Source organism: Mustela nigripes, chromosome 16 (assembly GCF_022355385.1).
Source record: "Mustela nigripes isolate SB6536 chromosome 16, MUSNIG.SB6536, whole genome shotgun sequence".
Classification (NCBI taxonomy): domain Eukaryota; kingdom Metazoa; phylum Chordata; class Mammalia; order Carnivora; family Mustelidae; genus Mustela; species Mustela nigripes.
The window spans coordinates 18,484,934-18,507,560 of NC_081572.1; the positions used below are offsets into that span (position 1 = coordinate 18,484,934).

The 22,627-nt window shown below is 53.9% G+C and overlaps 2 protein-coding genes across 3 annotated transcripts; one reads left to right on the forward strand and one right to left on the reverse strand.

The window, feature by feature from the left end:
- Positions 1 to 11,958: 11,958 nt before the first annotated feature.
- TMEM101 (transmembrane protein 101) lies at positions 11,959 to 15,422 on the forward strand. The gene is made up of 4 exons (XM_059378604.1): positions 11,959 to 12,140; positions 12,443 to 12,623; positions 13,481 to 13,627; positions 14,405 to 15,422. The coding sequence occupies exons 1-4, from the start codon at positions 12,004 to 12,006 to the stop codon at positions 14,711 to 14,713; spliced, it is 774 nt and encodes a 257-aa protein (XP_059234587.1). The 5' UTR covers positions 11,959 to 12,003; the 3' UTR covers positions 14,714 to 15,422.
- On the reverse strand, positions 15,400 to 20,628 carry NAGS (N-acetylglutamate synthase). Of its 2 annotated transcripts, XM_059378602.1 has the most exons (7): positions 20,046 to 20,625; positions 19,189 to 19,463; positions 18,860 to 19,073; positions 18,427 to 18,607; positions 17,902 to 18,073; positions 17,621 to 17,803; positions 15,400 to 17,003 (listed from the first exon to the last, which is right to left on the reverse strand). In XM_059378602.1, the coding sequence occupies exons 1-7, from the start codon at positions 20,613 to 20,615 to the stop codon at positions 16,850 to 16,852; spliced, it is 1,749 nt and encodes a 582-aa protein (XP_059234585.1). In that variant the 5' UTR covers positions 20,616 to 20,625; the 3' UTR covers positions 15,400 to 16,849. The 2 variants fall into 2 exon arrangements, with proteins under 2 accessions (XP_059234585.1, XP_059234586.1); XM_059378603.1 differs by lacking the exon at positions 17,621 to 17,803 and having other exon boundaries at positions 20,046 to 20,628.
- Between the last annotated feature and the right edge of the window lie 1,999 nt (positions 20,629 to 22,627).

Sequence of the window (22,627 nt, forward strand, 5' to 3'; positions counted from 1 at the left end):
AAGTGTAAGCTTCTGGAAAAGGTGAAAGAGGGAGGCAGAAGGGAGGCCTTGTAAGCTCTAGAAACCGTAAGAGATGCCATTAAAGGATTGAATGTGATTAATGGAAAATAGAAGCCTGGGAGGAAGGTCTGTGTCATGTATCCACACCATCACTTCCTCCCCATTAGTCTGTAGGTGTGAATGGAAGACTGTGGGTACCAACTGTTTCTGGTAGACAGTACTTTTTTGACTCTTCAGTTTTAGTTTATGAAATGATGGGGAACCTGAAGCACTTCAAATGTGGAGTTAAGACTGTAAAAGGCAGTGAGGTAAAGAAGAAAGAACAAGGACTTTGGAAGCATAACTAATTGGGCTGGAATCCCCACCCTCCCTTTCCTCACTTTGAGATTGTGGGTAAATCATTTCACCAGTCTGAGCCTTTGGTTCCCCACTGTCAACGTGGAACTCATACCTGTTCCCTACTGTTGGTGTGGAAGGCTAAAGATCTTTAAAATGCTTGCTACCGGAAGGTGCTCTGTAAATGTTAGCTGGTCAGAGGCCAAACTGCAGCCTTTTCTCCCCTTAAGGTCCCTCGTGCTCTTATGTCGAACCCCTTAAGTTTAGACTGTACATGCTGATGATTCCTTTTTTTTTTTTTTTTTTTTTTTTTTTTTTTTTTTTTTTTTTAAGATTTTATTTATTTATTTGACAGACGGAGATCAGAGGCTCTGGCTTTGTTTTGGAAGCCTGGCTTTACATGGCATTTTATTTTTATTTTTTATTTTATTTAAGATTTTATTTATATATTTGACAGAGACACAGCAAGAGAGGGAACATAGGCAGGGGGAGTGAGAGAGGGAGAAGCAGGCTTCCTGCTGAGTAGGGTGCCCAATGTGGGGGTGAATCCCAGAACCCTAGAATCATGATCTGAGCTGAAGGCAGACAGACACTTAACGACTGAGCCACCCAGGCGCCCCTTTATGTGGCATTTTATTTATTTATTTATTTTAAACGATTTTATTTATTTCACAGCACAAGCAGGGGAAGTGGTAGGGAGAGGGAGAGGGAGAAGCAGGTTCCTTGCAGAGCAGGGGAAGCCCCATGTGGGACTTAATCCTAGGACTCTGGGATCATGACCTGAGCCAAAGGCAGTGGCTTAACCAACTGAGCCTCCCAGGGGCCCCTTATATGGCATTTTAAATGAGGTTGATAAGGTAAAGCAGTTGGGCAAGGGAGGGGGTTGTCTCAGTCCTGCCTTTTTTCTAACCGATTTCACCTCTACCTCTGCCCTGCAGTCGAGGGGAATTCCTTTGATTATAATATGAAAACCACTCCTTTTACAGAAGGAGAGTGGGTTCCAAGGGCTAAGTGACTTGTCCTGAGAACCACTGCTACCTGTGCTGACAGAGCTGAAACAAAACCTCAGGCTTACATCCACATGTGGGCTCCTACTGCCGCGCTCTGACTTTCCAAACTGATGGCATGTCCCCTGCTCACTTGCTTGCCAGGTGTAGGATGGGGCACAGACAGGGCAGAGTGGCAGAAAAGGCCGGCTAGATTGGACGAGCACTGAACTGTTGAAGAGTATGGTGTGGAGGGCTCACGTCTCTGATGACCCGTGTGCAGGTAGCTCCGCAGGACACACCGACCTCCCTACCCCAGCGCTCAATGACTTCCCCTCCCCGTGGCTGCATGCCTTCGGGTTTACTACTGTGGCAAAGCTGTAGTCAGGACGTTCTAGGTAGCATGCGCACAGGGAGCCGATGCTGAGTCTGTCCTGTGAAGAGGCCGAGCAGTTTCTTGCTGCTTTGAAAATTGCTCAGGCACTGTGGTCTTAGGTCAGGAGCTCCAGCCTGGAACTCGTGATGAAGGATAAAGGCCCCTTTACATTTTTGAAGTTAAGAATGTGTGTGTGTTGCAATCTGTTCTTCCACAAGACCTACTAGTGAGTAAAGGAAGATACTGAGATCTTTTAGTCCTACGCAGGGATAGAACTGGCTGTCTTCTTGACACGAGGGACACGGTGGTGAGAACGAATGAGGCTAGGACCTGCAACGTGCAGGGTGAGCAGCGGTGGGGAGAGAGGCCGGGGCAGGTCTGGGAATTGGGATTGGAGGATGGTCATTGTTTACATGGTGCGTTTGCTTTCTTATCACTGCTGGAAGAGGCTGCTCATGCCAGAGATTTCTCCTTTAAGAATCATCAGCATGGCGTCGCCTGGGTGGCTCAGAGGATTAAAGCCTCTGCCCTCGGCTCAGGTCATGATCCAGGGAGCCTGCTTCCTCCTCTCTCTCTCTGTCTGCCCCTCTGCCTACTTGTGATCTCTGTCTGTCAAAAAAAAAAAAAATTAAAAAAAAAAAAAAAAAAAAAAAAAAAAAGGAATCATCAGCATGTACAGCCTAAACTTAAGGGGTTCGGCTTAAGAGCACAGGGGACCTTAAGGGGAGAAAAGGATGCTGTTTGGCTGCCGTCCACTGGTCATAGACTACTGGGGCTAGAGTTTCAAAACAAGTTTGTTCTTTTTTATTTTAAAAGACTTACATGGCTCACTAGAGAAAGCTGGAAAATAAGGCGAACGTTTTCCCACTCCCACCCCTGATGGCTAACATCTTTCGAAACTTCCAGATTCTAAAACATTTCTTTATCCCTACCCCTTGCACTTCTACACTGCAGTGTGCTTCATGTCGGATGAAACTTGCTGGCTGTGGTTGCCTCATCCCCAGCTCACGAAGGGCATGCTAATCTTAGCATCTTAGACTTGTTACAATCGAAGAAACACGGGGATAGATGATCTCTCCGATTACTCCCAGCCTGTCTTATTTTATCTTGTCTGTCTTATCCTACCATGCCTTGCTTCAGAGCCACCTCGGAAGCCATCCTCGACAATTAAGGTAGAAGGCGATTCCTAGAATTTTTTTGTATTACTCACGTCATGGGGCATGTATGATGTGCATTATACGTTATTTGTTTAGGTTTGCCTTGCGTGGTCTGATGGGGGAATTTTGAGGCTCCAAGGCAAGGATAATGACTTCCTCATTTTTGTAGTATTCCCTAGCACCCGGCTGTTGAATATAATTGAAGGTAGAAGTTCGAAAGTTACCAGTTTAATAACTAGATGAGTTGCCTGAGTGGAGGAGACGTAAAGCCATCCAGGATGCAGTGGGATTTGAGGAAGGCTGGAGGTCCAGCTTGAAAAGAGGACAAGGGATCAGCAAAGGACATGGGAGATGAAGGGCAAGGTGGGAGCAGCGGGGCTCTCCCTCAGGTTTCTTGAGTGCATGCTTCGGCGGCTGGGACCAACCCTGGGCGGGCTGTGGCCTCCCCGTCCCATTTTCCTGTCATTTTCAATTTTGTTGAAAAGTTTAACAGGGAACTAACTCGCTTCCTGACTGGTTAAGTGAGGCGAGGGTGAGGCATATTTCTAGTGACTTCTCAAATAACCTGTCCCATCAACCCTTTTGATGCTGACTCTGCAGTTAGTTTTAGTGGAGGAATTCGTAAGTGGTGGCTTCTTTTCGGATCCGGCCCCCTTTGTTCTGGTCTCTGTCCTGGTTTCAGGTAGCTGCTCCTGGTCATTGTGGGGAGGTACAGGTACTGCTCTGAAGACAACATTCTGGAATGGCCCCTTGAGATGTCATATAAGCTGAAATCTGAACGAGGTGCCAGCCAAGAGTGCTTGGATAGGGGCAGCAGCAGGTGCTAAGTGAGGGTGCTAGGAACTTGGGGTGTTTAGGAATGACTAGAAGACAGGTGGCTGAAGCCCCGTGAGCAAGAGCCGGATCAGGCAGGGCCTCGTTGCCATCGTAGGGACTGGAATCTGTTCTTGGCACAGTGGGGAGCTGTTCGAGGGTTGGAAGCTGTCGAGGGCTTTAGTCTGTCAAGGGGCAAAGGTGGAATCACATCGCTGCATTCCGGTCATCCAGGCACGACATGGTGGTGACAGAGGAACAGGGCTTGCTGATGAAGAAGGTTTGAGGCTGAGGTGGTGGGCGGAAAGGAATGAGAGCAGCTACCGGGTAGATGGCAAACAATGAGAGAGGAAGAGTTTTGTGGAAAAATCAAGAGTCTTGTTCTGCCATATTTGTCTTACCCATAAAACCCTGAAGAGCAGATGGCAGCCGGACAGGTGGGTGACAAGCCTGGCATTCAGCAGGGACTGGGCTGCAGCTGGGGTGTTTCAGAGTCATTACCTCATCGTGAACTCCAGAAGGTCGTAGACAAGATCCATGGCCACAGATGTTTTGGCTTCTGATGGGAAGAGGCTCTCCTTCCACTATAAAGAGGAAGGAAGGAGAAGACTGTACAGTTGCTGGTGTTTGTAGATTTAACGGGGAGGTGAGGGCAAAGGAGGGCATGTCCACTGGTTCAGTAGACACGGGAGAAATGGCATGGTTGCTGAGGTCCAAACTCATGCATTTAGCGTGTAACCAGATGCCCATTGTGTGACCTTGAGGTTGTCCCGCCAAGTGGCCGAGGTGCGGACACAGAAGGTGGAGAGCTGGGCACAACCAAGGGTGTTCATCAGGTGGGCACTGTAGGGGGAGGGGCAGTTTGGCTGGGATCCAGTAATGGACTCTTCACCCCTGCAGATGGAAGCTGTTCTCAGATACATTTTGGCTTTTGTTCAGATTACTCTTTCTGAAAGTGTCCCACTGTCCTCCTTGTGTCCTGGCTATGGGAAGGAGAAGCCAGAAGTCAGTATGTGAACAGTGTGCAGAAAGAGGAGGCTTCTGGGGCTGGGATGGCCCAGGCGGTATAAGAAGCTCAGCACAGATACCCTGACTTAGAAATGTCACGGATTTTGCAGCTCATAGGGAATAGTCCAGCCTTCCAGTTTATAATTTTTTTTAAAGATTTTATTTATTTATTTGACAGAGAGGGAGAGACAGTGAGAGAGGGAACACAAGCAGGGAAAGTGGGAGAGGGAGAAGCAGGCTTCCCGCTGAGCAGGGAGCCTGATGTGGGGCTCAATCCCAGGACCCCAGGATCACGACCTGAGCTGAAGGTAGACACTTAATGACTGAGCCACACAGGCGCCCCTATAATTTTTTTTTTTTTTTAAGATTTTATCTGAGGGGCACCTGAGTTGCTCGGTTGAGCGTCTGCCTTCAGCTCAGGTCATGATCCCAGGGTCCTGGGATCAAGTCCCACATCAGGCTCTCTGCTCAATGGGGAGCCTGCTTCTCCCTCCCTCTTGCCCGCCGCTCCCACGCTTGTGCTCTCTCTTGCTCTCTCTCTCTGTCAAATAAATAAAATCTTAAAAAATAAAAAAAGATTTTGAGGCACCTGGGTGGCTCAGTGGGTTAAATCCTCTGCCTTCGACTCAGGTCATGATCCCAGGGTCCTGGGATCGAGCCCCACATCGGGTTCTCTGCTCCACAGGGAGCCTGCTTCTCCCTCTCTCTCTTTCTGCCTCTCTGTCTACTTGTAATCTCTGTCTGTCAAATAAATAAATAAAATCTTTGGGGAAAAAAGAGAAAAAAAAGATTTATCTATTTGAGAGAGAGAATGAGTGAGACAGAGAGAGTATGGGAGGGGGAGGAGCAGAGGAGGAAGCAGACTCCCTGCTGAGCAGGGGGCCCAACCCAGGGCTCCAATCCCAGGACCTCGGAATCACCCAAGGGTGATTCCGACTGAGCCACCCAGGCGCCGCATCTTCCAGTTTAAATATCCTCTCTCCAGCATCCTCAATAGACTGTCTGTCTCTACTTGACCTCTTTCATTGATGGGGAGCTCACTGCTTTGTGAAACTGTGTCCTTTTGTCCTGTAAGCAGCAGCTCCTTTCTAGAGCCATGGCTAGAGCTCAGGTGTCCAGCAAGCTGGCCCTGCTCTTCAGGATATTTCCTTTCCTCATAGGCCCCGGCCGAGGGGCACACAGATGTGACTGGGAGCGTGAAATGGCTTTTTTCAGCCAACTATTCCAGCCTGTTAAGAGCTTTTAAAAAATCTTGATTCTGTAATATAGCGGTTATCCATCCCAGTGTTGTATTAATTCCAGTTTGTATAAACTGTCTTCTGTGTTTTCATTATTGCAAGGAATGTGATGAGAGACTTTAATAAGATCCAGATGTTTGTCTGAGATAGTCATCTAGTTAGCCTATCAAAAAAGGAATCGAAGTTGTTTGAGTATAACTTACTTTTGGTGCCCTCATGCGGGCACCTGGTAGTCGCTGTGTCCTAGGTAACTGCTCACACATCATGCTCAATGAACCTTTTTGAATTTTGTTAACTGTTGTTACACTTGTCTGACTTAATGAAAGTTGGAACTTTTGATGAGCGAGCTCGTCTCTGGTAACCTTCAGTTTGTAATATTTTCTCAGATATTATAATTTTTAATTTTGAAAAATTTTTAAATAAAAGATCTTATTATTATTTATTATTTGAAAGAGAGCTAGCTCATGAGCAGGGGGCAGGGGGAGAGGGAGAAGCAGACTCCCTGCTGAGCAAGGAGCCCCATGTAGGACTCAATCCCAGGACCCTGGGATCATGACCTGAGCTGAAGGCAGACGCTTAGCCCACTGAGCCACCCAGGCATCCAATGAAGATTATTATAATTTGGGGGGCACCTGGGTGACTCAGTGGATTAAAGCCTCTGCCTTTGGCTCAGGTCATAATCTCAGGGTCCTGGGATCGAGGCCTGCATCGGGCTCTGCTCAACAGGGAGCCTGCTTCCCCCTCTCTCTCTGCCTGCCTCTCTACCTACTTGTGATCTCTGTCTGTGAAATAAATAAATAAAATCTTTTTAAAAAAAGATTATTATAATTTTTAAATAAGATTCTATTTTTTTAAGTAATCTCAATACTCAAGGTGGGGTATTGAGATTACTTTAAGTAATTTAAGTATTTAAGTAATCTCAATACCCAACAACCCCACAATCATGAGTCACACACTCCAGCGACAGCTTGCCAGGTACCCCTTAAAGATTATTGACAGTGATTTTTCAAATTTTTCATTTTAATTTCCTTGAACCAGATCCCTTGAACTAATTCAAAGGGGCCCAGATCTGATCAATCAAAGGGTCAGAGGGTCAGATTCATATTCTAAGTTGATGGTGGCTCAGCTGCTTTTCCCATTCTGGTGATAATCTGTGTTATTCACCCATAGACCTTAATTTTTTGAGGGGTGTTTGGCAAGTGAGACAGTGGCCCAGTCTTGGTCACTGTGGTTTGGTGGTTAGGCGCATGGCCGGATTCAGACAGGTCTAGGTCAAGTCAGATTTCACCGCAGCCGCTGATCAACAGTGTGACTTGGCAGCCTATGTATCTTTGCCGAGTGTTAGTTTCCTCTGTAAAATGAGTGTCTCAGTTGAGGATTAAATCAAGCCTTTAATGAGATGCCTGGCGCTTGGTAACCATGTCTTCCATATGGCCATTAGGATTCTCTTAAGACCTGCTGCGTGGGGCTGGTGAGCACACTAGGGAACCCAGAAAGAAACTTGTTTGGTTGGCCTCCTAGGGGAAGGCAGAAGTGGTGGGTACAGACACCCTGTCCCCAGACCAGTCTGTTTTCAGGAGACAATGCTGGACACTCTTCAAAGGTCAGAACAGAGTATTTTGACCTTTGGCCCAGTGAGGAGAGAGTATTTCTTTCCTTTGTGTCCAGAGAAGATGGATTATAGATGGGTGAATATATATGTGCATATATATATACATATATACATATACATATATATGTATATATATATGCGCATATATATATATATATGCAGATTATAGATGATGGCATATTTCTTAGGCAGGCAGTATAGAATGAAAAGAAGATGCCTGGCCCCTTTTTGACTTGTGGATGTGAGATGTGCTGAGTGGAGGCCTCCTAGGGGCCTTAGGCTGCCATCCTGACAAGTGATAGGCCAGGATGTGGGGCTCAAAAGATGTGGGGCTCAAAAGGAGTGGTGGTCTTAGGCAGGGCAGGATCCTACTCCCCTGGTTATAAGGCCACAAGGCCTTGGAGATGTCCTCAACCTGCCCCCTGCCCCATCCCCACCCTCAGCGCTGTGGCTTCCTTAAGATCGGGTCTCTGCTGCTTCGGGCTGGGGTTCTGGCAGGAGGCCAGGAGGGCAGGTAACCAGAGCTGAGATTCTTTTCACTGCTATTCCTGGGCTGGGGCTGCACTTGGCAGGTGGTGCCAGGAATACAAGGGAGTGCCTTGCACTTCTGACCTCAGCGGCCAGATTAAGCCAGGGTCCAGTCAAGGCTGTGTCTTCTTGCAGAACAGGGACTCTGCAAATGTTGGCTGGTTGAGTGACGCAGGGAGTGTTTAGGGCCAGGAAAAGGCAGAGGTGCTCCTGGGCTGTGGGAAATAAGTGGGGGTGGGTATGGAGTGAGAGGAAAGAAGGGGTGCCAGACTTTAAAAAGGCCATCTTCCCTGATTGTTTTTCATCCTAGTAGGCATAAGGGAATGACAGGTGGCGGGGGTAGGGGATCAGAATGCTGGTGTCTCAGGCTGCAATGGCACTTGCCAGAGCCTTGGTAGCAGGTTAAATTATGGGAGATGGAGGGAGGTGTCCATAAGACCATGTTGGGGGACATGGCAAATGGTGAGACCCCTGAGTAGTATCTGCTTTTCCTCTCCCTAGCATACCCACACTCCCCAGAGTCCTGGCTGGAGGAGTGAGGCACCAAGGTCTATATATCCATGAGCCTGATGCAGGCCTGAGGTTATCATCCTCCCAGCCCCTCATGGGGCAAGGATGGGGGAGGTGTGGCTACTCCTTCCATATGGTGGCTATGGCCTTACTCAGGAATCTGGTGGCAGTGAGCCCAGCACCGTGCACCTGTCCAGTCACAGGAAGTGCGGGGTATGAGAGTTCTCCCCCGACTCAGCCTCCCTCTCAGGCTCTCTGGCAGAGTGACTCTTGGAGCTGAGCCACGATAATCTGAGTGGGGACTTTGGGTGTTGCTGTGGGATCTGGCTGTGGAGCCCTGGGGTGCCTGGGTCTCCCGGAGTGGTTGCACCTCAGCCACAACCAGCTGGCCTGCCTGCCCCTGGACGTCTTCACCACCCCAGACTCTCTGCTCTTCCTGGCTCTCTCTCACAACCTGTTTATCATCCTGGACCCCTGCAGCCTGTGGGGCCTGGGGAACCTGAGCAGTTCAAGCTAAGTCCCAAATGGCTGACCGAGCTGGGCAGAGCCAGGCTTGGGGGCCTCTTCTGTCTACACTAGCTCTTGCTGGCTGGAAACTGCTATGAGTGGCCTGGCCACCATGCAGGCCTGGAGGTCCCCTGTGGCTAGGAGTAACATCAGTGTGCTGGAAGCTGAGGTCTCTGCAGCCTCATTTGCGCCAGGCAGCCTCTCTCCAGTAGACGACTGCTTGCCACACCTTAGTTTCAAGGTGACTGCAAACACCTAGATGGCAGGCATGTGGCTGCTGCTGGCTAGTAACCCCTGGGTGCAAGACTGACCTGCAGTAGGCCTTTGGGAAACCTGGACCACCTGTGGCACTTGTGGGTGGTCAACCTGGGCAACCTGACTTCTCCTGGCCCTCACCAGTTGGGGGTGGTGCTGAGCGGTGCGGAGGCCCGGCTCTGCCTGCCTAAGACAGCTATTGTGCTGGATACCCTGGGCACCATGCTGGTCACTGTGGCTCTGGGCATGGCAGTGCACAAGCCCAGGTGGGGCTCCAGGGGAGCTGGGGAGTGGGAGAGCCTTCTGGAGAGGGAGGGGCTGCTGCAAAGGGAAGTGAAGGCAGCAGGAGGAGGGAAAGCAGATAGAGAGGTGGACATCAGGTAGAGATGTAGATGACAAAAAAGGCTGTTCTTCAGAAGTCTTTCCAGCTGAATTGTCGTCCTGGACAGGAGTGGGAAGAATGAGGGGGTGGGCGGCAGGGGGCAACAAATGGCTGTGTTCCTCTCGCAGGCATTCCTCCCACTCACCTGGTCTCTGCCTTAGCACAATGCTAGCATCTTTCCCAAGCCTAGAAAGGGATTTGACCCTTAGTACTTCTCAGCAACCTTCTAGGGACTAGGGCAGTAGAAGGCAGAGACTGGAGACCAGAGGGAATTAAGGTGGGAGGGGTACCCAGGGAAGCTTCATGAATCCGTCTCCTGCCCCTCCCCACACATGTCCCTGGCCACTGCTGTTGATAAAGTCATGAAGGTGGTGGGATGGGGTAGGGGTATTGTTCCCGTGGGGACAACCCAGTCAGGCTCCTACAACTATTTTGTGGGCGTACAGTGTCCCAGTTCCAGTCTTCAACACCTTAGCTTCCTCTTGAGGGCTCTGCATTCTTGTCACATTTGAATTGGGAATGGGTGAAGAGATGGAAAAATAAAGCCAAGGGAAAATTTGATTCTGTACTATGTACTTGTGGAAAACTCACCTCACGTGGTTGTCACTGGTGCATGGGGGGAGGTAAACAAAATGGCCTTTAATCCAAGTTTTTTCTCATTCCCTTCGTCTGGACATTCCTCTTTCCCACCCCCACCCCAGCATATAGGTACACAATAATCCCATTTCCTAGATGTTATATCCTAGATGGATATATCTGTCTCTCCCTCATGTTTCTGTTATGCCCAGGCTTTATTCCAGGGACTAAAAAATAAGATATGAGAGGTGTTGTATGTAGCTTTACTGGCTGAGTGGGAATTTTTAATTCACATGAGGCTCCTCTCCCCATCTCAGGCAATTGGAAGCAAACAGACCCGAATTAAACAGCCTGGTGGGAGTGCTTGTAGTCTTAACTTCAATACTGGAAGATGAATTTGTGTGTGGCAGGGTGGTGGTAGGGGGTGCAGGAAGATAGGTGGGGGTGGCTTTGTGGTGGCAATCCTGGAGTGCCCAGAACTTTCGCCCATTTACTGAACGAATTACTTACTGACTACCTACCATGAATGAGACCTACTGGCCACATCTTCTGTTCATTTATCTATTTAACATGTATTTCCTGAATGCAGCTCATCTACTAGGCTGCGAGGACATAGTAAGCAGGAATCCAAGACTGTCCTTGGCCCCACGAAGCTCACAATCTAGGGTTAATCTGGTCGTTAACAAAGAATCTAAAATATATAATTGCCATTGTGCTGAGGGATTCAAAGGAAGGGTATCTGATGTCAGGAAAACTTAAAATAGGGGGCTAAGAATTAACAAGGAGGCCAAAGGAGAAGCTGGGGAGGCCAGCTGGAAGCCTGCTGCTGTTAAACCAATAGAAGTTAGCAGGAGCACTGGAGCTGGAGAGAACAGACTGATCTGAGATGTCCCCTGTGTCCACATCGGATCTTGCTTTTTCTCTCAGGGGATAGAGGGAAGACAGACAGAGACCAAACTTCTCCACGAGTGACTTAGCCAAGGGAACACCTTACTCTAAAATTAAATAGAAGAAGAGAGATTTTGTGTATGTTTACACCATCTACCTACCCTCTGCTATGAGCTGGTACCATCACTGCCACACTGAAAGCACTGAACTACGCTGGGAAGTGGATGTCCTCCTCATTTTTTTTTTTTTTAAAGATTTTATTTATTTGACAGAGATCACAAGTTTGCAGAGAGGCAGGAAGAGAGAGAGGGGGAAGCAGGCTCCCCGCAGAGCAGAGAGCCTGATGCGGGGCTCCATCCCAGGACTCTAGGATCATGACCTGAGCTGAAGGCGGGGCTTTAACCCACTGAGCCACCCAGGTGCCCCTGGCCTCTTCATTTTACAGATGGGTCTTAGAAAGTGCAGGGGATATGCCCCAAGTCCGTTAGGGTTGGAGTTAGGATTGGAGCCCAGGTTTAGCAGCAAACACCAGTTCGTCCACGGCGCTGATATCCTGCACCCACTGTTCCTTCCTCTGGTCTAGTTTTCAATTTTGCATCCACGAGGAGGGGTCCTTAAGCCCCAGAGCAGGGAGAAAGGATGAACTCCGCAGCTGGAACACATCCTTCTGTCCGGAACTAGAGAGCGAGAGCACTATTTCCCGTCGGAAGGGGAAAAATGCTGTCCTCAGCCCCGCCCCCGCCGCCTCGCGAGATCCGGAAGTTGCGTGTCGCATCCCGGCGCCAGCCTCCCCGTCGGGGGTGACGCCGCAGCGGACTGCCCTTTCCCAAGATGGCGTCGAAGATGGGTTCGCGACGGTGGATGCTGCAGCTGATCATGCAGCTGGGTTCGGTGTTGCTCACACGCTGCCCATTCTGGGGGTGCTTCAGCCAGCTCATGCTGTACGCTGAGAGGGCCGAGGCGCGCCGGTGAGCGGGCCCACGCGGCCGCCGAGCGCGGTGGGGTGGCGGTACGGCCCGTCCGAAGAACGGGGGTGCAGTGAGGTGGGGAAGAAGTTGGGACCCTTGGGCTGGGGAAGAATTGGGATCTCGGGCTTGTTAGGGGCCCTGGTCTGGGGCAAGGTGGGCATCGAGCGTAGCGCAGCGGTCCTGGCCGTGAGAAGGGCCTCCGGTTCAGGGGCGCAGGGGAGCTTGTGGGAACTTAGGGGGTCGTAAGGCTCTTCTCCCGCTTCATTCTGTCCTCGTTGCTTCCTCCCCTCTCCGGCTCGCAGGAAGCCCGACATCCCAGTGCCCTACTTGTACTTCGACTTGGGGGCGGCCGTGCTGTGCGCCAGCTTCATGTCCTTTGGAGTGAAGCGGCGCTGGTTCGCGCTGGGGGCCGCCCTCCAGCTGGCCATTAGCACCTACGCCGCCTACATCGGGGGCTACGTCCACTACGGGGACTGGCTGAAGGTGAGCACCTCGGCCCAAGGCGGGACTTCGCTAGGGGGCTGGGGAGCCCGAGGCCAGTGCCCAGTGACCCCGGGGCAGCGGGTAATGCATGGTGCTAGCCAGTTGCATAGTGTGAAGCCTGGGAAGGCAGAACCCCTAGGCTTGTGGAGATTGTTACAGACTGCAAAGATGAAAGGCCCTCAGAGACCACACAAGACTGTCTTTCAGGGCGTGAAAACTGAGGTGCAAAGATGAGAAACAGACTTCCCCAAAGTTACACGACAGTTAGCATTGCAGGTGAGGCCAGAACCCTTTATGCCATTAGTTAGTAATGTCAGAATATAGGGCAAAAGGGACCTTGGAGAGTACTGGTTCCAGCCATCTGATTTCATGAAATTTAATTAATTTAGGGCGGCATGTAAATCTGAAGTGCCAGAACCTGTACCAGGTGCTGCAGGTGTGTAGATAATCCTGGACAGAGGCAGGGACTGTCAGTCCAGTGGGGGTGGCAGATGTGCGAACAACTACCGGACAGTGGGATCCCTGATTTTTTTTTTTTTATGGGATAGACTATACTCTATAGCAGAAAGAACATTGGGATTCGAGTCTGTACACCTGGAGGTGTAGAGGGGGCAACTCTTGGTATCTGGACACTTTCTGTAGGACCTTGGACAATTTTAGTAATCCCCTGGGCCTCAGTTTCCACTTCTGATAAAAAGAGTTCTATCTCTGCTGCACCTGCCCACCACACTTGGAAACGGTAAGAGGGTTCATCGGATGGAATGGGATGTATAGAGATGGGCAGTGCTGTGCTCTAGACAGCCAGGAGAAAGGTGGTGGCTGCAGTTCCTGACTGGGGTCCCCTCGCCTCGGTCCAGGTCCGGATGTACTCTCGCACAGTTGCTATCATCGGCGGCTTTCTTGTGTTGGCCAGCGGCGCTGGGGAGCTGTACCGCCGGAAGCCCCGCAGCCGCTCCCTCCAGTCCACCGGCCAGGTGTTCCTGGGCATCTACCTCATCTGCGTGGTAGGTTGGGGGGTTGCTGGTAGGTTGGCTGGAAGTGCTTGCCTGGGAGTGAGGCAGAATCCAGGGAGGTGGGCAGAATAAGGCCCTGCATATATAGTTCCTGATGGTCTGCCTCCTGGACACTGCCCCAGCCAGCTATTGGGCTCAGGAACCATTCAAGTGCCTGAGACCTGGCTGAGGGTCCCTTCTTCCAGCATTATTGCCACCAGGGAGAGAAGAGGTTGGATTGACTGTCCAGTCCCAAGCCTGAGAGTCAGCAGAACAGGGTGGACTGGTCCTCTCGTGGCTTCAGCCTGCAGAGGACTGGGAGAGGGAGCAAAGGAGAGGTTTGGTGGGATTCAGACACCAGATGGGGCTCTGTTGCTTAGAGTTGGTTGGAGTAGTGAGTTATGGTACTCCCTAGTGGACGACCTAGGGGGAGCCAGTGTGGCTGGGGACCTGGACAGGCTCCAGGTCACTTGGCTTCATCTTGGTTCCTGGGCACCATATCCCATGTGCAGAGCTCTGTACTCAGAGGTGAGAGCCCCAGTCTGGCAGCGGAGACACGCTTCTGCCCTCCTGAGCCCCAAAGGTGAGGAGAGACAGGCCCTAACCTCCGGAGTTCCCTAGCCTGTGTGGGGGGAGATGCAGGCCCTCCTTTTAGAGAGCCCCAGGTCTGAGCCAGGAGTCAGGGGCCCCGCTGGCAGAGGCTGACTTGCAGTTGGCATCTCAGGGCCAGCTGTCCCCAGACAGGCTCCTCAGCCTGCAGGAGAGACTTATAGGATGGTGTGTCTTTAGGCCTACTCGCTGCAGCACAGCAAGGAGGACCGGCTGGCCTATCTGAACCATCTCCCGGGAGGGGAGCTGATGATCCAGCTCTTCTTCGTGCTGTACGGCGTCCTGGCCCTGGCCTTCCTTTCGGGCTACTACGTGACCCTGGCTGCCCAGATCCTGGCCATTCTGCTGCCCCCCGTCATGCTGCTCATTGATGGCAATGTCGCCTACTGGCACAACACACGGCGCGTTGAGTTCTGGAACCAGATGAAGCTCCTTGGAGAGAGTGTGGGCATCTTTGGGGCTGCCGTCATCCTGGCCACTGATGGCTGAGTGGCACGGGGAGAGGCCGAGATGGGCGCAGCAAGCCACCGAGGGCCACCCGCCTTCCTGCTTGCTGGCCCCGTTGTTTCCTTCTGCTTTCCACTCTGTTGGTTTGGTTCTTTGCTGTGTGTGTATGTGTTGGTAAGAGGCAAGTCTCTTCCCTGGTACCTGGGCTCGGCCCTGGGTGGGTGGGAGCCCCGCTCACGATGCCTTACAGGGCTTTTTCCTGTTCGGTGGTGGGAGACCTGAGGCCAGCTGCTCCCTGGGTCTCCTGTCTCAGAGAAGGGAGTAAGGCAGGGCTTGGGGGGGGCTACTGAGAATGGAAGACAGAGGAAGACCATGAACCAGAAGTGAGCAGATGTGAAAAATTCCTTTTTGAACCTGGCCAAGCGCAGCTAGGCTCTACAGTGCTTTCTGGAGACTGAGACTGAGACTGAGACTGTGTGTGTTGACACGTGTTCGGGGCTGGGAGGAGCCAGGGGCCAGGTGCCGCGGAGTGCGTTCTCAGGGTGTGCTGGAGGCAGAAACAGCACTTGCTGTTGCCCCACCTTGAAAGCAGAGCAGGCCGCTGCCCGGGGTGTGCGGGGGGTAGGGCAGGCGGTGGCTAGCTTCCTGCCTCCTGCCTGATGTTTCCAGCTCTATGGTTGGCCTGGTTGGGGTGAGTGCCCTCCCAAAGACCAGACCACACAGTCCTCCAAAAATAAACATTTTATATAGACATTTGGCTTTGCTTCTCTGTTCTCCCCGCAGGGCACATTGCCATTGGCTGGGATTGATCTTGGGTTTTTTGAGAGACCGCATCTGGTTAAGCCCCACTTTGGTTCCCCCGTGATCTCTGCCCTGTTCTGAGGGTTCCCACAGGCCTTTGGCCGTCTAGTCAAGATCCTCCCTGTATTCTGCCTTTGATCCATCGCCTCGGTCCCTGTGTCGTAGCTTGTCTCTGCCTACCCTTTTTTCCTCCTGGTTTCTTTTGAAGAAATCTTTGGTGAGGGCAGCTGGCAGGGGGCAGGGGGGCTAGCATTGAGTGTCCACTCTGAGGATTTTACATCTTACAGATGGGGCAAATGGAAGCTCAGAGAAGGTGAGCAGCTTCCCTCAAGCCACAGAGCAAATGCAGCCACAGCTGGATTCCAGGTCGGGCCTGTCTTAATGCCCACACACAGCTGTGCGCTCTGTCACCCCTCTTCTGAGGGAAGGCAGAAGCTGCTCCTGGGGTTTGGTTCTGTCATGGCCCTGCTGTGCCATGATGGTCCTCTCCCTGCTTGTCCATGCACCTCCTGATTGAAAGTAGCCTGGCGACCAGCATGGGGCCTGTCACATCGCGGGGGTCAAAAATGTGGAATGAGACCTCTGGCTTTGGGCTCCTGCTGGCTGAGGTGTTCTCAGCAGATGGACACAGCCTCCAGTGGGTCTAGGGGAAAACATCCAAGTCTGGGCCTTGCTTGGAAAGAGAGCTGGGGCTGCTGTTGGTCTGGTCTGTGGGGTGGAGGGGAGCCCCACTGGGGGCTGCTGACATCCAGGTGAGGGAGACGGTGACAGCATTCATCTTGGAGGCACTCCATCTCATTTAGCTCCTCTCTTCCCTCTGGGAGCCCCCTGGTTCTCCAGCCCTCAAGATCTTGCTCCCAGAAGGTCACTGCTCATTTCCTTTCAAGTGTGAGCTGACTCTCAGACAAGTATTTGTGTTTTAATCAAGGCCTCCTGAAAAGTTGTAAGACCCAAAGGGATTAAAGTAAGTGGTGGACTATCAAGCAAATGGGGGTGATATTTTGGATAAGGGGGTCTCGAAACAGAACGGAGGCCACAGAGACTGGCCCACCTTTAAGGTTCGCCCTGAAGGCAAACCGGCAAGCCCTCGACCCTGGCTTCCCAAATCTCTAGACTGAAAAAGGAAGGCCATCTGGTTATAGTTATGGAGCCAGTGGTGAGGGTCCGGGGTTGTCTTGGACACACCCTTCTTCCTGGGCTTGTGCCCTCTTGGGCGCCCCCCTCTGGACAGAGTAGAGTAGGAGCCGCTTCCTTCTCTGCAGATCACTTAGCCATCAAGCCTGGTCCAGCCTGTGGCTGCCTGGGATCATCACCTCCAGCAGGCATGACTTTGGTTCACCCTGGTTGTCCCAGGGCCTGAAGGGCAGGCAGTGAGGGTCAGCTGCCTGGGTCAGAAGCTGGCTTGCAGAAGGAGTCCGGCAGCCCCTTGGCATGGTTGACCAGCTCATAAGAGTCCCGGATATCGGCCAGGCCAAACCAGAAGAAGATCCACTGCTTGTTGGAGAAGCTGCCATCACTGTGTTTGAAGTACCTGGTTGGGGGGAAGGAGGCAGCTTTTAGGGCAAGCTTTTAGGCATGCCATCTACATGCTAGGCACCCTGCTGTTATCCGGTTTCACCCTTACAGCAGCCGCCAAGAGCCTGGTGGTGTGGTATGCTCTTTGCACAGAGAAGCAGCTAAGGCCCGGAGAAGCTAGTTGACCTGCCAGAGTCCCAAAGCTAGGAAGCTTAGACTGAGGACGTCCTTTGCTCTGTGCCTCCAGGGGAGGGGTTCTTGTTCACCTCTTGGTCCCCACACAGCTGGATGAGGGCATAGTTGTAGAAGGAAAGAGAAAGGAGAGACCATTATGCTGGAGCTGCAGTAGGCCTGGGGTCAGCGCTTGGCCATTAGGCCGGGAATAGAGACTGGAGGATCAGGACTCTTCTAAGGACGCTGGGAGAGTCAGGGAGTGTCTTCAAGGAATCCACTGCAGTGGGACAGAGCGTGTTTAAGTGTGCTCTGCTTCTGGGGAAATCTCAGATTCCGTGTGTGGTCTGCTCCTTGGGGAATGTGGGATCACATGGAGTGGAGCCTTTTCCTTGGGGGAGGCCCAGCCTTCGGGGGGCGTGGCTGTGGAGAGCTGGGGCGGGGGCGGGGGGCGGGACCTACCAGGGATTGATGGGGTTGGTGACGCGGGAGCGCCAGAAAAGCGTCTGCAAGTCCCGCCGCAGGCACTCCCAGAGCATCTGGCCCGAGCCTTGTCCCTGGCGGCTGGAGCTCACCACAAACTTGTCTAGATATGGGGTGCCTCCCAGTACGGGCTCCGTGGTTAGAATGGCGGCCGCGTTGTACCTGGCGCAGCAGGGGAGAGGCAGGCTGGGACCTCTCTTAGGCCACAAGCTGCCCAGCTCTGTCCCTCGGTCCCTGTCCCCTGGGTCCCGCAGGCTCACCCCTCAGAAACGTAGACAGAGTGCAGCCGTGGGCGCAGCGAGGCCAAGTAGTCGTCCCGGAGCTTCTTGCCGAAGCTGGCGTTGACCAGGTTCACCAGGCGGCGCTGGTCCAGGCTGTCCAGGCTGCGCACCCGCAGCATCCGCTCTGCGTTCTTGAACAGGGTCCCAGACCCTGGGGGTGGCGCAGAGCGCGAGGGGTTGGTTAGTTTAGCCCGAGAGCCAGGGCCCATCAGCTCCTGCCTGTGCTCTGCCTGGTCGTCGGAGGGGGGAGGGGTGTCCGGATATGACAGGGGCCAGTGGGACAGTGGCCCTCTTGGGAAGATCTCCACGATGAAGTGATCTCTGCGGTCAGCAGAGATACGTGCAGGATTTTCATACGGGGAGAAGCTCTCTCCTGGCAGTTTGTCCCTCAACTTCGGTCCATCGTGCGGAGTCCCACCTACTTCCCCTAGACCCGCCTGCCTCCCCCAAAACCCTGTCTTGCCTGGTCTCCGCCCCCGCCCCGCCCCGCGGCGCGGCCCGCACCCTTGTTGCTGAAGAGCTCGGTGAGCAGCGTGGCGGCGGCGGCGATGACGGCCGAGGAGTGGTGCGGCAGGCGGCTGAGCACGTCCACGATGAGCCGCATCTGCTGCCGTTCCTTGGTGCTCACCCACTCGGCGTTGCTCACCACGTCCAGGTCGGCCGGCAGGTTCACGTTACTCAGGACCTGCGTCCAGGCCCAGGGGGTGAGCCTCTGGCCCGCAGCCGGCCGCGGACGGCGCCCCTAACCCCCACGGACCCCTTTACCCTCGCACCCTCCCGGAGTCCTCGGCTGAGGAGGGTTCGGAACTGGGCACCAAGCCATTCCCTAGCCACCCGGCTTGACTCTGGGGCCCGTCAGGGAGGCGAGCAGGGAGCCCAAGAAGGACTCAGCCGGGACCGGGGTCCCGCGAGCGGCGCCCGAACGGAGGGGATACACCTTCTGACTGCTGTCGCGCAGGCCTCCTGTGTTATTGAGGAAGATGATTTTGGTGGGCTGTAGCGCCTTGGCCAGAGCCGCGGTCACCTCCAGCGAGTCGAGGAGGACGGAGCGGCGCGCCGTCGTCTCCCCGATGGGGCACAGTATGGGGATGCTGCCGGACTCCAGGCACCACTGTAGCAGGTCGGTCTCCACGGAGACGATGCCGCCGTAGCTGTGGGGCCAGACGCTGTGCTCAAGAGGGCCCCCTCCAGGCCTGCGGGGCTGGGGCGGGGCGGGCGGCCGGGCGAGGTCTAAGGACGCCGGGCGCACGCGGGACCCGCACTAACCTGGCGTGAGGGGCGGGCTCAGCCGCGCTCAGCACCGAGCCGCCGCCGAAAAAAGGCACGGCAGGGGCAGCGTTGTGCCGCAGCTCATCCACCAGCACCTTGCAGTTCTGGGCCAGCTGTGCCTTAGCCTCCCAGAAGGAAAGGCAGCCGGAGGGCGCCGTGGGAGCGGGCAGCCCTAGGACAACCAGGGGCTTCATGTCCATGCGCTGCAGGAATGCCAGAGCGAAGGCCAAGTTGGATACGGCGCTACTGCACTTGAGTACCTCCTCGTCCACCTGTGGGGGAGGGAGCGTTCAGAAGGGGCAACACTGGCCCTGACTCCCGCAGCCTGACCACCCCCCACTCCCAGCCCTGTCGGTGTCCCCTGCCCTGCCCAGGAGCAGTCAGGCCCCATTCCTGGCTACCGGCGCCCACCTGCTCCGCCCTTTGCCCCGTTGGGTCTTGCCATCCCCTTATCTCGCATTGGTGTTCCTCCCTCTGTGCCTCCCTGCGACCTTGGACTCTATGAGTTCTTGGGGGGAGGGGTAACCCAGGCACCTCCTGTCCAAGTTCCCTACTTGGGTTCCCATCTGAACCCATAATCGCGCCCACGGTGTGTGTGCGTGGTGGGGAGACTTCTCCAGCGCATCACACTTGGGGGATTACGGTCCCCCAGTCTCCTCGCCTGGGCTGGGCGTGAGACTATGGGAGCAGCGCGCAGCTTCACCCGGCGCCGGGCACTCGTCCCGGCACCGTCTCACCCTTTCAGCTTCCGCTGTGCAGAGTCGCAGCGGGTCCCGCCATGCCTGGCGACACGTCGCCGGACAGCCCCCATACATCCCGTCGCTGTGGCACGGCCGGCGCCGGCCTCCGCTCACCTCGATGACTGCGAAGGGCTTGTCTGCGGAGTGGTAGCAGGTCTGGAACTGCGTGAGCCAGTGGCGCGCCTCCCCGGGGCTGGCTCCGCACTGGTTCAGAAAGGCCTGGATGTCTCGTTGCACCAGCGAGCGGCCGGCCGGGGGCCCCGGGGGGTCGGGAGGGCCCGGGGGCGCCGGGGGCGGTGTCCATTCCTGCTCTTCCGGGGCAGGCGAGCGGAGGTCGTCCTCGGCGCCCTCGGGCCCTTCCCGTGCGGGCTGGGCCGGCGCCCAGGCGGTGCTGAGCCGGCGACCTGGGCTGGCGCTCCTGGCCGTCCGCCGTCGTGCGCTGCCGCTCAGTCTCCGGGCACCCCCAGGGCCTCGGGGACCGCGCAGCCTTCCTCCCACGGAGGTGGTCCGTAGGGCCCAGGCCAACCGCGCCGTCGCCATGACAACCAGACTGGCTGGTCCCCCCACGAGTGCGCTTCTGTCCACAGCTCCCGGCTCTGGGGGGCTCTTAACCTGCTGCAAGGCGGGGCTGGACCAGCCCGGGCGGGGCGCGGACTGGGGGCGCAGAGTCTTCTCTGGGTGCATTTGAGGAGGGTCAGGCAGGGCATGGGTCAGAGGGCGGGGCCACCAGTATCCCCCGCCCCTGGGCGGGGGGAGCGGAACCCACTAGCGCCGGTCACGCGGCAGAGATAAGGGGTGGCGAGGTGTCTTTCATCTGCTGCCAAGGCCGGTTCCAGGAAGGGCTTAGGAGACCCAGGGTGGCTTTGGCGGTTTGCGGGTTCTGGATGCTTAAACGGGAGTGTGAGGAGGGCAGGAGGGGAGAGCAAGTGGCCGCTGCCGCTGTTGCCACGGGACTGAGGGAGGAGACCGCAAGGAGAGGCAGGGAGGAGTGGAAGGAAGGTGCAGGTGTGCCAGCTCTGCTGAGGGCGGGGATGCCTCTGTCCTATCATCAGAGATCAAAGAAGATTGGAGTCATAAGGTTACCAGGGTTTGCAGGCTCCAGACAGTGGGTACCACTTGGAAGAATTTTGTCATATTCTTAAATCACCCCTTCTTATTTATTTTAGTTTACTTTTTATTTTTATTTTATTTCATTACCTTGTTTGAAACCAGGCCATCAGCTATATGCTCGAGACTGTAAGCACTGGGAAGCCAGCTTCAGTGTTCTTTTCCCAAACATAAGCCCTTTTCCACCAAGACAAGTGTCCAGATCTGATGGGAAAGGGAACCGAAAGGGGAGTCACCCCTTATTAGTATGAAATTTTAAATTTAATTTTATTATTTTTTTAAAGATTTTATTTATTTATTTGACAGAGACCAGAGATCACAAGTAGGCAGAGAGGCAGGCGGAGGGGGTGGTGATAGGAAGCAGGCTCCCTGCTGAGCAGAGAGCCCCATGCGGTGCTCAATTCCAGGACCCTGGGGATCATGACTTGAGCCAGAGGCCTTCACCCACTGAGCCACCCAGGTGCCCCTTAGGAAACTTTTTAAATTTAAAATTTATCAAAATTTATCCCTGTCAAGATTGTAACTAGAGAACCAGTATCCCCTTGCTATCATCAGAAGAAAGCCTTAAGAATAAAGCCAGAACGAAATCTTAATCAGTTCCAGCCAGCTAGTGTTGCCAGCTCTCTTGGTAACACAGAAGGCCGGCGAGTGCCCAGTGTCAGAAGCACCCTGCAGCCTGGGAGGCTTTCTGCTGACATGTGGAATGCCAGGCACTGTGCAAAGCATTTCACATATAATAATTCATTTCGTCCTCACGATGACGCCAGGATGGGTATTATTATTCTGCCCACTTTACAGGTGAGGAAATCAAGGCACAGAACAATGGGAAGGCCAAGGTTGTTCCTCTCATCAACAGTGGGGCTGTTCTTTGAAGCAAAGCAATTCTGCTTCAGCTGCATGCTCCTAAACAAGATTTGAAAAGGACCTGAAAACTTTCACAGGATGTGATTCACTGTGACTTGATACTGTATCCGCCTGCTGCCAGAAGCACCCCCCACACTATCCGTTGTACACATCCTGCGCTTCCGTACTGTACTGGGTGCTGGATCCCCCACACGCTGTCCTTGTAAAGGAGGAAAGCAAGTGTGAAGGAGCAGTGACTTGGCCAAGGTCACACTGCTGTTAGCGTCACTGCCAGACGTTGGGCAACCTAAGTTCTCGCTACTGCTCACTTCTTCCTTCTATGCAGTTCTGTGTTCCCTGGGCTGGGGGTCAGGACTCTGGGGGCTCTGCCTGAACCGCCAGTGGTGGCTTGAGCTGCTTCTCTCCTGAGTATCTCAGAGGATGCTGGGGGAACACGCCCACCCTGTCCCAGGATCCCCCGCCAACACACTCATGCCTGCACCCACACGTGCGCACACACAACACACACAGGTGCTATCCTGGGCAGGAGACTCCTGGCAGGGGGAGGGTGGAGCTGACCTTTGTGACCTTGTCCAATGACTTTTCCATTTTCCTACTTAGAAATCCTGGGTTCCCTTAGAGCATGGAAGGTCTGTACCCCCTACTCTGTGGGGGCACCTCTAGGGCCTTCTGTCTCTTTGCAATTTACTCCTGCCCACCCCCTACTTCCCTACACTTCCCAGAAT